The sequence below is a fragment of the Nothobranchius furzeri genome, chromosome 9 (genome assembly GCF_043380555.1).
Source record: "Nothobranchius furzeri strain GRZ-AD chromosome 9, NfurGRZ-RIMD1, whole genome shotgun sequence".
In the NCBI taxonomy this organism is placed as follows: Eukaryota; Metazoa; Chordata; class Actinopteri; order Cyprinodontiformes; family Nothobranchiidae; genus Nothobranchius; species Nothobranchius furzeri.
Genome location: NC_091749.1, coordinates 35671119 through 35688073, shown reverse-complemented (window position 1 = coordinate 35688073; position 16955 = coordinate 35671119). Strand labels below are relative to the sequence as shown.

The window sequence follows — 16955 nt, the reverse complement described above, 5'->3', positions numbered from 1 at the left end:
AATTGCTGGATTCTCCTTTTCACTTCTGTAATGAGGACAAGTCGTGGCGTTTTGATAGCATCAGCACAAATCACTTCCTTACTGGCTTTAAATTAATATTTTGTAGCCACAAGAATAAAATATTCTGTTTGAAAGTTGGTTTGATTTGTGGGGGAAGATTCTTGAATTGCAAACATGAGCAGTCATCAGAACAAAATAACTCATGCTGATCCTTTCAGCATGAGTTCAGATCCTTTCTAGTTGGACTCTGAGGAAAAAACGTGAACAATTAACATGTCATCTGTTGTAGACAGCTCTTTAAAAGGCCTCAGTTTGGAGGAATAGGCTCTGTCCAGATTGATGAGCTAACAGCTAGTCACAGACGCATAATTATGATCTGAAATGGTAGGAGCACTGTGACACTTTCTAGTTGCATGTGCACCAAAATGACTGGTTTAGCTCAGTGTGTATACCGAGCATTAACGATTAGATTTAAACCTCGTGTCTTTAATGATGTTTTAAACCAATCTTGGCTAAATGCCCACCTTCAGGCATGTTTCCACTACCAAAACATCAGGGTAATTTTACGGGAACTTCCTGTGCGTGTTTCCACCCCAGCGGGCTTGTTGAAAGGACCATTTTCCGAGTCGCTGAGTGGATTCTTTGGTTAACCAACGCTGACTGGTTGTAATTCAGTAGGAAGTGACATGAGCAGATGTTGCTGGTGAAGCAGAATGGACGGAAAAGAAAATAGGCTGTGTTCACGCTGCTTTAAAATTTGGGTTACACCAGCAAATGCAGCCAAAATGACGCAGTTCACGAGGCTCTGTTGTCTCACAGAGCAGCGTAAAAAATGGCATTTCTTCTGGTCATCGAACACCACATTTTACATCACACCGCAGCTCTCTGTTCTCTGACTCGATTAAAGAATAAAATGATATAATGTTATTACTATTCATGCATGCTTTTTGGTGCTGAGCAGTGACATCACTCACTGGTGAAGCAGTCTAACACGCAAATCTCTGTTTCATCAAACTGAGGTTGTTCAGAGTGATTACGCAACAGATGAGACAATTGATCATCATCTTTCCACAGAAGTCCTGATTAGCACCTGAGGAATGTATTATAAGTAATCCATGGTTACCTTGGTTTGATTTAACTGGATTAGCGTAACCTCTGGTTTTTATCATTCTAACACATTATGAAAAGCCACCTGTGTTGGGGAATTCTCTTAAATCAGTGGAAGGAATGGAAACATGATTCTACTTTTTATGATACCCAAATGGTACAAATTACATTTTTGCCATTTCAAAGTTTAGGATTTCAGTTGGTTCACCGACAAAAAAGGAAAAAAAAAATTTAAAATAAATAAGGATTGATGAAAACATAAACATCAAGAGAACTGTTTCCAAATATTCTCCACATTTATTTCTTACTTTTCTGCCTCTACAGACCAAAACTTTAGAAAACTCAACAGAGCAAAAATGATTTAAGCCTCCAGATACAATCTGTCCCCAGAAGGAATTTGGAACAGTGATTTGTCGTTTAGTTAGAAAACTTTTAATTATCATTTGCACCAGCAGCAATGTGCTTTAAAGAGCAGAGCTTGATCCTTAAAACCCAAACCTGAATATTGAGATGATTCTTTGTTTTCTCACTCATTCAGTCTACAGTAGTTCATTCTAAAGGGCGATAATTCATTTTTTTTCTTTCCTGGATCTTATAGGTTTTAGTTTGTTTTGCTTTTCTTTAGATCTATTTGTTTGCATCGTTCTTATCTGTTTAAAATGCTTGTGCTGCAGAACCAATCACACTCAGACTTTGCAGAAGGAATTGGCTTCATCAAGCAGGAGCTGGAAGGACCTGGGAGACCACATGGTTTCCAGATGCATAAGTGCCTGATGAACGGGATCAATGCAGAAAAAAGGTGGATGTTCTTCAGGCATTTATTATTCATAGCAAACTTCTCACTGCATATGAGAGGAGAAATTACAGTCTGCAAGTCTGCAAAATGAGTTGGTCACACTGGTGGACTGACTGTGGTCTGAGCCGTCCTAACTGGAAAATCCCAGAGTACAACGTATGCAGAAGGCTGGATTTAATCATAGCTTACTGCGACTCGACTCGACTGGTAATAGTTTACATTTAAATGAATAAAATGACTGTTGGTTTGTGCGTATTGTGTCAGAGGAAGTTGATAAGATAATCAGTAAAAATTTACATTTTTAATAGTTTTAAATCTAATTTCCTGCAACACCTAAATTCAGTTGAGTTATTTTCTGCTGTTTTGTTAATAAAATAATATTTGGGCTTATTTAATCTCATTTATGTTACAAAGTACGTGTAAAAACATGGTTGCTGCTTTTACTTCAGTGCATCACATCAACATTTAGAATGTTAGCGTTACAGGGTCTCGGGTGAATTGCTTGTAGAAACACAGCTGGTTATGTCCGTTACTTTTAACCCCATGAGATCAGGGGCAAAGAAACGGAGGGGCGCCTAATCACTGACGTGCTTCTGTGTTAATAATTATATAATTTGAAGCTACACAAAAGGACAAATACTCACCTGTTATTTAACACAGGAAATGCAGACTAAACATATTTTTTGCATCATCACTTTGGCATCTTCTCCAGCCTGGCGCCTCTATGCATTGCATACACTGCATACACACTTTTAGCACCACTGCATAAGTTGTCTATTATTTGTTTGCTTTAGATGTTAGATGTTGATAGGAGAAAATACACTCCAGTATTACTTCATAACCCACCTTTTCCCATCCTTCATTTTGACCTTCTTCATTGATTATTCTATCAATTTCCTTGCCCTTGAGATTTAAGTCTCAGGCTGCAGATGTCTTATTTTAACTAATATAAACCTAGGACAATGATCTTTTTGTGAACTTGCGGCGCAGCAAACCTCAGGTCAGCTGGGTTATTCTAATTAGGATTAAGTTCATCTCACAATGGCTCTGTCAGCTCTTCAAGGGTCAGAAGTGTGTTTCACGCACTGGCTCATTAAGGTGGATGTAGAGGTGGAGGCAGAAGATGCAGGAAGCAGAAAGACACATTATGCAATCAAACACCAAATTATTCAACATGGATCAGATAATTTAACAGTATACGCACTTAAGGTTGTAAATTTATTTAAATGCAAGCCTACAATAAAGCAATTAAAAGTAACTTCCAAAAGAAAAGCAGACAAAGTTTTGAGCATCTGGCCAAAAGGACCAATTGAGCAGTTATAAAGTAGATTAAAATGTTCTTATATTTGTTCAGTTTGTTTTATTTATTCACATCTTGCAAGTTCATCCCAGAAAAATGCCTCAAAACATATGCAACAAACCTAAATAAGGATTTACAGTTAATGATAGTCAAATGCCTCTAGAAAATAATCCAACCCTGAGATTATTTTTTGCCCAAATGCAAAACTTGTTTAATCCGCTGTAATGATTTGTATTTGAGGATCTAAAATGCAGACTCAAAGACGAATATACTCAGTGAAAGCTAAATCGTTAATAAAGATCTACCATTTTTTGAATGTAATGCATATCACTCACCCGCTTTAATGCCAGGAGTCAAAGCTAAAAGCCTCTTACGTTCTAAACGGATAAAGTTTTAGCCGTTTTAAGCTCAAACCACACTGTGTGTTTTTCAGCCGTCGCACAGGACTGCTCATGTCACACTGTGAGAACTCCAGAAAAGTGGCACATTGTACGGCGCAAGATTTCAGTGAGCCAAATTGCACAACGTCTCACTCTAGCAGGACGCGCTACGTCATGAGTGCCCCCCTGAAAGGCATACGTCAGTAATAGCTGACAGCTAACCAAAACGCCAAAGCTGAAAAGAGAAAAAAAATGCTGCCGTTAACATTTTTTTTATTAGTTCCTGCATGTAGCTTCCACTGTTGCTAATGTTGCTTATTCCACTCTTGCATTGTACTCCCGTCACTAGCCGTTCGCATCACTCCCTGCGTGTATTTTCATTGGTTGATTGCAGATGGGAGTCGTGGGTTTTCAAGCAGTGCTTGAAGACTGTTGGAGGCTGACGTTGGTCGTGAGGGTGCGGTAAGCTGTTGCAGAGCCACAGACTCGCAAATCACCATTTTTGACACAATTCTGTTCACGATGAGGGATTTATCTAAGACGTCTGAAAAATGCACAGTGTGGCTCCGGCTTTAGTCATATTAGGTGTGACCTCAGGCTAAATTGACACATCTTGCATGATTTGTTAGCAAAGTTTGTGTCATGACACATTTTTAGCAACTACTAAATAAAGTATTTGCTCAATATCTTGAAAACTGATAATTTTTTACTTATATTCTTGTCTGTTCAAAAATCAATCAGCCGGGGCAGCAATGTTAAATTGGCTTGACTTTAAAAGTTACTCAGTTGTAGATTTACGCTGAATTATTATTGTCAAAGAATTATTTTCTAATATTTTAGCCCTGTTCAGGGTGCCCCCCGTCTCCCGTCTGATGATGGCTGGAGATAGGCACCAGCTGAAGGATGGATGGGTTCACATTTTGCTAACAGAGCAGGAAAACAGTGAGTCTCTGAGTAATCAGGACGTCTACATATTTGCAGGGAAGACTAGCTGCAGGAAAAGAAATGTGTGAGCTGATTACAGATGAGGAATGAGGCTGAATGACAGAGGAGCAGAGGGAAACAATAAGCAGATGACACAGGGAGAAGCACTGAAACCAAAAGAAGATGATTTCTCAAATAAAAACAAAGAGGCGACTGAATAAAAAACTAACCAATCCAACCTATCGAAAAATTACAATCATATCGTGGTAATGAACGATTGGTTGCAACTCAATTTCAGGTTTCAGGCCGGTATAGACAAATATTTTACAAAGTAGAGGAGAAATGTGACCGTTCATAGCTGGATTACACCAGAGGAAACCAAACTAAAGCAGTAAGTAGAGAAGCTTTGCAGCTTACCAGCTTGGTGTGTGTTGACGGTAATGTTTGCTAGCGAGCGCGCAGCCACACCCAGCTCTGAGACACCATTCACCGCTTCCACGTGGAAGGTGTAGTTTGCGTGCATCGCAAAATCCAGCACCGCCACAGAGGTGCCGGTTATACCAAGTGGGCGAGGGATGAAGTGCAGGTCTGGCTCACATGGCTCACATTGTGTTTCACCGCTGTCGCCTCCATCACACCTTTGGCACAGAATGTTGTAGGTGATGTCGTTTCTTCCTCCTGTGTTAGCGGGAGGGGTCCATTGCAAGAAGAGAGCGGTGTCATTGATCAGTGAGACCAGGTTCCTGGGAGCCGATGGAGGCCCTGAGGAGGGAAAAAGAAATGTCACAACGATCAAAACAATTAGATAAATTAGCTGCCAATACGGATTTAATTCTTAGCAAGTACATTGGGTGTCTAAGCTGAGTGGGTGGTTGTCTTTCAGCGTGTAGTCCTAATTCCAGCAATTTTTCCACACACCAATTTCTGGCAGTCCACGCGTCTTTTTTTATTTTCAAAGATGAGCTGACTTGGCAGAAAATCTGAAGCTTTCTGAATGTCTCTCTAAATATCTATGTGAAGGCATGTGGGTGTGAAGTGTCTTATGCCACCATGCTAATTGTCAATTTCATGCTTATAATTGTCAGACAGTTTCACACCTGCTAATGAGTCTTTTTAGTTGTTTAGAAAAAAATAAATGCACCTAAATGAGGCTAAAAAGCTGCTTAAGTTTCTGCATAATATTAAAAGTAAGTAATTCTTAAAGTAACAACAGTCAGTTCTTTAAACGTGACTTTTGGGTTAGAAACTTGAACTGTTTCATAATTGACACAACTCTGCAGCTCTCTGCTGACCAAAAACCACACTTGATAGGTTTGTGAAGCAGGTAGGTGTTCTAGAGGGTGATCTTTACCTGCTTTATGGCTGTTAGCAGTAATGCTAGCGGTTAGCTTTTTTCTATAGGGAGCCTAAGTCGCTTCCCTTACCGGTTGGCTCATGGGTCCCAGAAGAATTTAAAAAATGAATGCAAGTCAACGGGGCTAAAAACGTTATTTTCTAACCTGCTTTGCCTTACGCCCTGGATCACACATATGTTGTACTTCAGTTTAAATTAAAACTAATGATGGGTGTTTCGACCACGCCTGTCATCAGCTTATAAAAGTTTGTAAATGGCATGACTAAAAATCAGATGTCGGTACATCGCATGTAGGTTGTGTTTTTCTACCGGCTCTTGGAGAGTACAGACGCTTTTTTATCCTCTCCCTCCCTGCTCCTCCCAAGGCTCTCTGCCCTGTCTGCCTGCACACGGCGCTTCTCTGCATTTTTTCTGCAAACTGGAAATTATTAAATATGGATCTAATCAGTTGGTCATTCAACGCGATTGACAACATTTTTTCTACGATGAGAAGGGGAGAACGGGCTCCTGGATGCCCCTCTGGGACAGAGCCAGCTGGATATATCATGGACTCCTGGAAACAGTGGAACTTGATCTGCCTCTCTCAACTGTCTGTAGAGGATTCTGAAGATGTTTGGATATTTGTCGTTTTGGTGTCGGGATTCCCGCTGTTTGGCCTGAGCGGATACCTGGCATACCGGAAAATTAATGCGCTTTCGAGGAATATTGGCTTGATTCCGGAGCTCAGGGATGGAATGCATCATGCTGTAAACTCACAGACTCATATAATTGTCGAGATGAGTCGTAAGCTTGGAACTTTGGCTGAGATTCAGGCTCTGGCACAGAAGGTGGATTCGATTAAGGAGAGAGTTGACGGATCAGTACAGATTGGAATAGTTTGATAATGGCATTATTGGGACCTGGAGGGGTTGAAGACTGACAGAACTCTAAGGCAGAGAGGAAATTATCTCTGCCTGTACCCCAAAAAATTCTTGTTATCTGAATCGGGTGCCCTTGAAGCCTGTGAGGCTGAAGTGAAAACTCCCCTCAGAAGAAATTTGGAATGTTGCTGTCGCTATGGAAACTCTTTCTCCCTATCCCAGCCTGGGTGGGACTGTGACCGGTGAAGGCCGTGGAACCGTATCTAGGATTCAATGTGCTCTCTAACCCATTATCTCCCTCCCCTGTCCAAATGGAGGTGATGAGCACTGCTCCATGCGGCTGCACGCACTGAAGTGAGGAGAGTCCCAACCCTACCTCCCCACCTAGTGGACACTTATGTTGTGTATCATCTGAAGTCTGAGTGCATATCTATCTGAGGTTATTTTTTGCATAGCAAAGCTGTCCTCTCTGTTGTGGGTAACTGAAGTGTCTTTTCCCCTCCCCCTGACTCTATCCTCATATAAACCCTCTTGATCTGTTATGGTAGCATGACTCGTGTTGCAATTGACCACAGTCACCAATTCTAGTCATGTATGTATGTCTGATCTTGGAATTGTGTGTACTGAAACAATCGAATTTCCCTCTGGGATTAATAAAGTATTTTTGAATTAAATTTGAATTGAACTGAATTGAATATATGACATCACCACAGAATCTCCTCTCCCCTAGTGTAGCTGTTACTTACCACACGACCAGATTTATGGTGATTCTTTCCTCTTGAATGAAGGATTTGAAATTCGCTGAACTCAGCCGTTTTTCCTCTGCTTTTCTTCATGTCTGGTTCAATGATGTTAAATTGATGATGCACATTTGTAGTCCTGGACATATTTTAACACAAAACCTAAAATAACGTCTCCCTCTGTTTGAAAATAAGCACGCTCTTAGCATCAAAATGTGTTTTTTTAATTCACAAACATCATATGTAAAATCCATGGCATATACTGTAACAAATGGCGAGAAAGAAAATAAAAATAACATTTTTAGCCCCATTGACTTGCATTTGTTTTTTCATTCTTCCAGAGACCCATGGTCCAGAAGTAGATGACTTAGGCTCCCTCTAAACATCACAAAAAGAAGAAAAAGAAGGAAGTTTGCCTTTTCTGTTGGTATTGTGGCAGAGCCTGAAAGTAAAAGTAAGAGAGTGATGTCTTTGGATGGTAAGCAAAATGGTAAAATCCAAGTGAACATCGGTGTGGCCTACACTAGTTTGTAGAAGCTGAAGGGGGCTACAAAATCATGGACTGATGATGACCTGGCTTTGTTGCTACTAGACTTGCAGGTAATAGTTTTTGTCCTACAGAGTGGCTCTTTTTCCTTTGTGGTTTATTTTAGTATTAGGTGGCTCATGTTAGTGTTAGCTCATTGTTAGCGCTATACAGCAGGCTGCTGCAGGGTTGTTTATGACAGTTGTAATTCCACAATCAACCAGTAGGGCAGAGGAGCTGGGATTTACTCACTGTTACTTTAAAAATGTATTTTTACAAAGAAATAAATATTGCATTAAAATATTTCATGTAACCATAAATTTACAAACTTTTTGTTGTTTTCATGAGGCCCGTTAAATTATGAAACTGTTTCTAAGAAACATTAGATTAAGAAAAAATTTATATATACCTTGTAAAATCTGTTTAGTGTAAAAAGGTGTCAGCTGTGTGTGTGTGTGTGTGTGTGTGTGTGTGTGTGTGTGTGTGTGTGTGTGTGTGTGTGTGTGTGTGTGTGTGTGTGCGCGCGCACGTGTATTTTCGGTTGTTTTGCCTGTAAAAAAAAAAGCATCTTTCTTGTCACCATCATCTGAAACGTGTCAAGTGTTCCCTGTCTATCCAGAAACCATCTTGTCTTAGCAACCTGACAGCACATTTGTTGCTGTCTGCTACAGGAAGCACACTGACCAGTGACTACCCACATGTCTCACAAGACAACTCTAAATCCAGCTGTTCTTTTAATACCAAAAAATATCTCTGAGTAGATCTTAAAACTGATTTTAAGTGTCTCTGGTGACTGAATTATAGTGTAAAACAAAATGACGGCTTCTTAAAAACACACAGAGACACAAACCACCATCCAGACGAAACGCTTGTAAAAATGTGAGTGAACGATAATTGAACCAGACATCCCAGATCAGAGGATGACCTGTAGTCTGCTCCATAGAAGGGAACTTAACCCTTTGGATGTGGACTAGGGGTGGGTGACATGGGCAAAAAATACAATCACATTTTTATCATGATTCTTTTTTCTTTTTCAACAATTCAGATGTTTTGAAGTTATTTAACAATAAAATACATCAATTTAAAAGCATAACATTTTTAAGCATAAAAACAGGATTAAATGTCTCAGAATCCTATTAAATAGCTTTCCTCTGCTCTATCAAGCATCCCAGCTAAACAAACCAACATGCTGCCTAAAACTTGCTCTGACTGGTTCATCAGTGCTTCTGTCATGCTGACAAAAGCAGACTAGCAAATGGTGTGACTCAGCCGAGAAGAAAAACTTTGTGTGCCCGTAGACACATCCAGAGGTAACGGCAAAGATGGGTGATGGAAAACAAATAGACAGTTTTGTGATCTCTGAGTTTTAGTAGCTCATCATCACAATATACTCCATAATGATCTCATATAATCAGATGGCTCTAATGTGGACTGCCAGCTCAAAGTGTGGACTTGGGTTAAAGAGGCAACCAACCAATAACACTACAACAACATTTTTCTGAGTTAAGTCCGGTCCACACTGTGCATTTTTCGGCCATCCTAGACAAGTCTCTCATCGTAAACAGAAATGTGACAAAAACGATGAAAGTGAGGGTGATTTGTAATGGTTGTCCAGTGTGACCGGCTCTGCGACAGCCTACTGAGAACACTCACGACCAAAGTCAGCCTCCAACAGTCTTGAAGAACTGCTTGAAAACCTATGACTTCCATCTGCAATCAACCAATGAAAATGCACCCAGGGAGTGATGCGAACAGCTAAGGACGAGAATACAATACGAGCGTAAAATTAGCAACAGTGGAAGCTACATGCAGGGACCTGTGGGTTGCTCCTTTTTGGAGTTTGGGTCGGAGTCTAACAAAAGAAGACTTACCGGCAGTGCTTTTTTTTTTCTTCTTTTCGGCACAGTTGTTTTGGTTAGTGTTCAGTTTTTAGTGTAGGTGGTGCGCTTGTGATGTTAGCTCGTCCTGCTAGAGCGAAATGTCGCACAGTTTGGTTCACTGACATTTTGGACTGTACAATGCGCCACAGTTTATCATGAGCAGTTCTGTGTGACAGCCAAAAAATGCACAGGGCAGTCTGCGCTTTAGATAAGGTGATGCAATAAAACGTTGGAATAAACTTTTTCACTGCAAGGTGCATCTATTCTGCTGGAGTAGCTGGAAAATAATAGCAAAGTTTTGCTTAAACTGCAGTATGGTAAAGCAACTTTTAATAGTTAGAGTTAGGATTAGGGTTAGGGGATTTTGTTTTAGAAATCTGAATTACTAGCATAAAAATAAATACAGAATATATGGATGGTAAAAAGGTGGTATGGTTGAGTGCGGTAAACGTTCAAAAGTAGATATTTTTGATTTAAAGTCGTACTAACGTGTACAGGCCATCGTTGGAGGGTCTTTGATGGCTCTGTAGAAGCCTTTATCGCAGTGGCAGATGGTGGCCGCCTGGTCGTGGCTGGAGCTACGCAGAGGACACTTGGAGCATTTGACGTTCCCAGCATTCGCTTTGAAAAAGCCAGCCTTACAAGCTGGAGAGTAAAAAAAACGCAGAAAAAGTTAGTGATCTTTACAAGAACGCTTCTCTGACAAAATACCTCATGAACAACCCATAAAGTTTATTTTATTAGACATTTCTATCAATGTTTTCAGATCCAAAATAAGAAAGAAAGAGCATAGAATTGGAGGCAGGAGTGATTAAAAAAGAACAAAAAGGCAAAAGACAGAAAAAACAACATTTTAGGAGCCAAATTTCAATAAGCTCTGTTAACCGTAAATGTCTCCATTAAAGCAAATCTTTTTCATCAACTTTTATTAAACTTTAGACTGAATTATTAAAAGTCTAAAACCATTTATAATTGAAAAGATTGAACAGCAAAAAGTCTGATTGTAAATATTTTGTAAAAGATGGATCCATCAGCAGGTTCATTCTTGTGTGTGTGTGTGTGTGTGTGTGTGTGTGTGTGTGTGTGTGTTTGTGTGTGTGTGTGTGTGTGTGTGTGTGTGTGTGTGTGTGTGTGTGTGTGTGTGTTTGTGTGTGTGTGTGTGTGTGTGTGTGTGTGTGTGTGTGTGTGTGTGTGTGTGTGTGTGTGTGTGTGTATAATCAGGCCAGTAAGCCATGGGACATTACCTTACAAGTGAAGCTCAGTAAAATAATAATTGCAGCCTATCTCTCTACTTTATTCACTTCCTTCTGCTGACTGAGGGATTCTCCTTTGTCCACCTTTGCATTGCCCCACTTTTTACCACCATGATTACAATTTCACTTTACCATGTCTTTCAATCAGCACAGCCAATCCTCCTTTTTCTTATCCAGTCAACATTTCTCCGACTGTTTCGCTCTGCCTCACTTTTCACCTTTTTCCTTGTTTTTCATCTTTCTTCCAATATAGCAGGTGATTCTCCTTTGCCATGTGGCCTCCTGCTTTCCTTTCCGACACATTTTTTTGCTTATCAGAAGATGGAAACCCATTAGAGATTGAGCCTGTGACTTCATTCCAGTAGTACAGGATGAAGCACAAATAGTAGTTATTTAAAATCTGTCTGTTTTAATGCAGAAATATTTAATACAGAATGTGTGCATGTAGTGATTTTACCATGGCTTCTACATGTGTAAAAACTAGAGTTTAAACTAAAAGCATTAAACTAGAGGTAAATAAGTTGTAAAAGCACTTTAAAATAAAATGCTAATTTTATTTTAACAAATAGAAATGTTTGAGGCATCTCCCAGACTTGGTGGCATAAATAAAACTGTTCTGTGGGCCAGTAGGACACCCTGCAGGACCTGAAGGTGGAGTCATGGAGAAGACAAAGTTTGGTTTAGGAACTTTACGGTCTCATCTCAGCCTTTTGCAGACGATGTGATTCTGTTGGTATCATAAAGTGATGAGATTCAGCATGTGTTTACTCAGGAAGTTTACTGCTGGTCAGCTCTTCCATGTCTTAGCCCTTGGTTCTCAGTTGTGAAAAGGTGGAATGCTGCCTGTTGATCGTGTGTGAGTCTCTGTCAGAAAAGGAAGAGTTCAGATACCGTTCTGTCATATTGGTGAGTAACAACAGGAAAGAGGGAAAAATAGGGATAGAAATCAGCAATTCGTCTTCAGTAATGAAGATTTTGATCTGGTTTGTCGTAGTAAAGAAAAGCTGAGGAAAGTGGGGAACCATTGTCTGCTGGTCCATGTACATTCCACTTCCCCCCATGAACATGAGAAGTTACCTTACATGTATGTTTTCAGTCTGTGGAAACCAGAGTATGTGGGCAAAAACTCATGGGGAAAACATGTTAACTTCATGCAGAAATGCTGCAACTGGGTTTCAAACCTGCAACCTTGTTGCTGGGAGGCTAAAGTAGCTGCGCTACCATGCTAGCCTAGAAATCCACACAAACCATAGAAGAAGGAAAAAAAGACTGCTCCGTGGGTTGTTTTTTGTTGCATTGTAGCCTCAGCAGGTCTACTTAGGGTTGTCACGGTATGAAAATTTAACCTCACGGTTATTGTGACCAAAATTATCACGGTTTTCGGTATTATCGCGGTATTTTTTAAACGGTGTTGCATATGTTCAGAAAGCATTGATAGTCGTGTTCTACACAAACTGAAATAGTTTTGAAAATGTTTAACAGTGTTTATTAAACCTAAAATAACACAAAGCCTTAGCAAAAGTGCAACTTTTCACAAGTAAAGGAACAAATAGCTTCTTTTTCTGGAACATGTTACAGTAGTCAGTGCAGGTTTAAATTATACAAATCCAAACATTCAAAACATAAACAATATGTAAACAAATCTAAAAAACACCACTTGTTTTCTCATATACTTGTTTTCTTCATTATCAAAATGAAAATCTAAAACTCCAGTCCACACTTGACTTGAGCGCTGTACAAGTCAACCTTAAAAAATATGTATTTAAAATAAATAGCCACTTTAAACAAATTACTAAAATAACTACTACACTATGTAATCAAATCCAAATGTTCAAGTATAAATGGCATTGAATAAGTAAACAAATCAATGACAAGGAACTAATTGTATATTTCTCTTCATCATCAACAAATAAGATGCTTCATCCAGCAACAGGGTGTCCGTGACACGGTTTAAATGCTGGCAGAGGACGCTGCGGCTGCAGCATATAGTGACTCGTTGCATTCTCCCTCAACCAAAAGTCCTCACGTCATGCATTTAAGCTAAAATGCTAATGTTAACTTACCTTGCACTGGCTGTAGAGACGTGTGTGATGGTCACGCAGACGTGCCATTACATTCGAAGTGTTGCTGCCTTCTGCAGACACTTGTTTCCTGCACGTTCTGCAAACGGGATAGCCGTCTTCTATTAACTGTCCCTCAGCGTTTTTCAGAAATCCAAAATATGCCCATACTTCCGATTTAGTCTTCTTTGATGGCTGATGGATTTCCTGGGCGCTGCTGTCTCCTCCTTCGGCCATTATTTCAGCTTCAAAGTTTTGGTTGCAAACTAAAAAGTGCGTGTGCGCGGGAGCTTCAGCAGAAGCGACGGTGGCTGGTAAGGGTCACCGCGCCTAAACCGCGGTCGCGGTAAACCCACCGAGATAATTTAGTTTTTTAAAAACTGGACGGTTATTTTTATTGTCAACTTTTTTACCGGGGTTCACCGCTATACCGGTTACCGTGACAACACTAGGTCTACTATTGGTTCGGCTAAATCTAGGCCTGGCCAATCACAGTGCACTGTGTATGTAAAACTACTTTGGGCACAATGCAGAAAAACTCCAAAGATGGTGGCAGCTAACAAATGGCACTCGTTGGAAACAGCTTTTGCCTCAACACTGGCCAATTTAGACTTGCTTTTCCTACTTTTTTCTCCTACATCTTTGATGGTGTATGGTGGATATTCCTGTTGACTGCTTTTTATTACAATGAATATGTCATGTTCGTCGTTCTGATTGGTCCTAGCATGCTCTTATTGCAAGAAGAGACCATTTGAAAGACAACTATAGATTCCACCCCTACAATGAAATTCTAGCCTCTTTCATAAAACAATGCCACCGATTTGCTGCAAAGCTGAGGTATCAGAGAGCTTTTGGTCATTTATAAGTGGTCGGACTGTGGCGGCTATGTGGCGCAATCGTGTGCTTTTCACAAAAAATTACCCAATGGCGGTGTATAGGGGGTGTGGGGGTGGTCTCTGTGCTGTCACAGATTTCCTTCTAGCTTGAACATAACATGCTTTTTATTGTGATCGAAGTCGAGCTCCTTATGTTTCTTTCACAAGCCGCTCCTAAAAGTGTCTGTCCTCCGTTGCCTCCGTGAACTGTCTGGTGATCTGAGCTCCAGATCTAACGGAGAGAAGCCCTGGAGCTCTACATCGCACCAGTTTATAATCTCAGCTGATTCTGTTAACAAAAGCAAAACTCGTGCTAGTATTTACTTTAATTTTCAATATAGTTGCCCCGTCTCCACGGGCCAAAGTGTAATCTTAATTCACAAGTCCTGTATTGTGGTAATAGTACTACCAAGCTTGGCAGCACGAAAGCCGCACAATTTCCGCTTTCATAAGAAACGCCATGGTGGTAGTATTACGCTGACTTGCCGGCATGGTGTGTGTCTATGGGTCGTGGCCAGACTATATACAGTATTCACGGCTACCACCATGCAAGATCATGATCAAAAGGACTGATTTTTCATACAAAAAGATAAAAAGAGCTTCCTCTGTGTGGCTGGACCCAACCACGAAGATAAGAGGAAAAGTAGAACTTTGAAAATCTGATATTAGGATACTCCCTGGTTGCTTCCCTTAAGGTTTTCTGGGCATGTCCCACTGGGAGGAGATCTCAGGAAAAGCCCTGGGATCCCCTTGGAAGAGCTGGGCAGTGTTTCTGGGGATGACCTTGTCCAGGTTTCTATCTCGGATGATTCAGGGTTTAAGTTCGGGCTCACAATATATTCAAGTGTTGATAAGTGTTTGGTTTTTAACCATTTTACACACACACACACACACACACACACGCATGCACGCACGCACACACACACACACACACACACACACACACAATAAAATCCAACTTGTTTACCCTCAATTGTTTGAGTTTTTCTATGTGTTGTGCAATTTGGTCAAAGGGAACATTTTTGGTGCAAATTCAGTTTTTCTCTCCGAGGCAATAAAACTGTAGACATAAAACAACAACAAAGTGCCATGATAATGATGACAGATTAGGTTTCTCCAGTCGCTGGAGCTTGTTAAATCAAAAAAGCTCCTGCTCTGCTTTAGGCTCAGCCGATTCATTCAGAGAATACTGCGTATGCCTTGTATCGCGAGGTATGTACAGGCTTAAGATTCTCAAATAAGAAATAAAACCCCAGCAGCAACAAGGCTCAAGGATTCTAAGTTAATAATCTGATCGCTCTTGGATTGGTAGCATGTTTTTAACCGAAACAAAAACTTGATTATTGAAGGTTAAAAGATCATTACGATGTGCCTTTTCTCCTCCCGGACTGAGATATTCTGCAAACATCCTTTTATAATCTGAGATGCTAAATCATTCCTAGCGTAGGTTCCAGTTTTCTTTATGTTGTCTGAAGCAGATGGTACCAGGGTGAATGTTTACCCTTCCTGGTCCTTCAGCTTTGATATGCAGATGGGAAGTTCATAGAGAATGAGTGATGCTCTAGTCTGGCTGTGCTCTAAGAGGTCAAACACAGTCATTAATAGAGACAAGGGGGACACAAAAACTCCAGCATAACCAGGAGATGATTGATTTCCTCATTTTTTGTTCCACTTCACCTGAATTTAAGGTCACAGGTTTGTTCTCAGGAAGAAAGCTGCAAGTGTTTTTGATCAATTTCAGTCAAAACGTGACCTGTTACATTGTGTTTCTCTCAAAGCGAAGGGGATTTCACACCTTTTACTTTAGTCACCAGTAGGAGGATTGGGCTGTGTGACTATGAGTGACAATCAGAGTACAGAATGTGGCAACTGAGTTTGATGCCGAACCAAAAATATTTGAATTTCACCGCTGAGTGTAATCACTTATACGACTGGTGGGCCTTTGGTCTTCACAGAGTATCTGCTCTGATTCAAATGAAATTTGAAAAGACATCTCTATTAGCTTCCCGCACTCCTGCAGCTCACCGCCTCCCTTTAACGCGGCGCCATGACGAAAGGATGCGGAACAAACAGAATTGGCTCTATGATGTTCCCTTATCTAGGTCATGATATAACCAGCCTATCTCTGAGTAATCCTCCTGTGGGTGACACTGAATGAAAGCAATAGAATAATAAAGTGCTGGATTGAGATGTCAGAACAGTCTGGCCGAATGCTGTTGGGGAGGAACGCAGGGTTTGATAAGCAGCAATGCCTTTGTTTAGGCAGCTGGGAGGGAAAGATGGACGTGTTAGTGCTGAGCTCTGCTTATATTTGGGAGCGCTGGGGTTTTCCCTATTCTCTCTCTGGCTCTCTCTCTCATCCTCTTGCTCCCTCGCTCTCCTCTTTTGCTTTTTCCCCACGCTCCCGCTCAGACAGCTTTGATCACAGCACCCTTTGAAGCAGTGCTCCAAAATGAAAACGAGGAGGAAGCAGAAGTCATGGAAAGTTCACGCCTAAACTTCCTGCAACTACTTGCAAAGTGCACATCTTTATGCCAGCATAAGCTCTGACAGGCTTTTGGAAATTATTCATTAAAAAAAGGACATAAACCATGTGAGCAATAAATCATTAATTACAGGAGCACGCTGTGTTGTTACCACTGACCATTCCTTTCAACTAATGATAATGAGTTAAAGAATTCTGTTTGTGAATTCCAACACAGACTTTTATATCAATTATTATTGGATGGATAAAAAAAAATCTGCAAGCTGTCAGTCTCTCTGCTTTCTAGTGTCACGATTCGAGGATGGTTAGGACCCAAAATGCAGGAACCCAGGATGACACAAGGCAGGAGATGACATAAAGAAAATCCTTTTATTTGTAGGATGAGTCCAAAATAAAAATAAATCCAAAAGAGCTG

General features: G+C 40.5%; 1 protein-coding gene across 8 annotated transcripts in view; it reads right to left on the bottom strand.

The window, feature by feature from the left end:
• Positions 1-16955, bottom strand: part of epha6 (eph receptor A6) — an 85316-nt gene that overhangs the window by 29387 nt on the left and 38974 nt on the right. For 6 of the 8 annotated variants that reach the window (XM_054731837.2, XM_054731840.2, XM_054731838.2 and 3 more), the window contains exons 7-8: positions 10357-10512; positions 4925-5269 (exon numbers count right to left, since the gene is read on the bottom strand). The exons of 1 other annotated variant lie outside the window; for it this stretch is intronic. In XM_054731837.2, coding sequence (XP_054587812.2) covers positions 4925-5269; positions 10357-10512 — 501 coding nt within the window. The remainder of the gene's footprint in view (positions 1-4924; positions 5270-10356; positions 10513-16955) is intronic. One more of the 8 variants, XM_054731841.2, reaches the window with a different exon arrangement.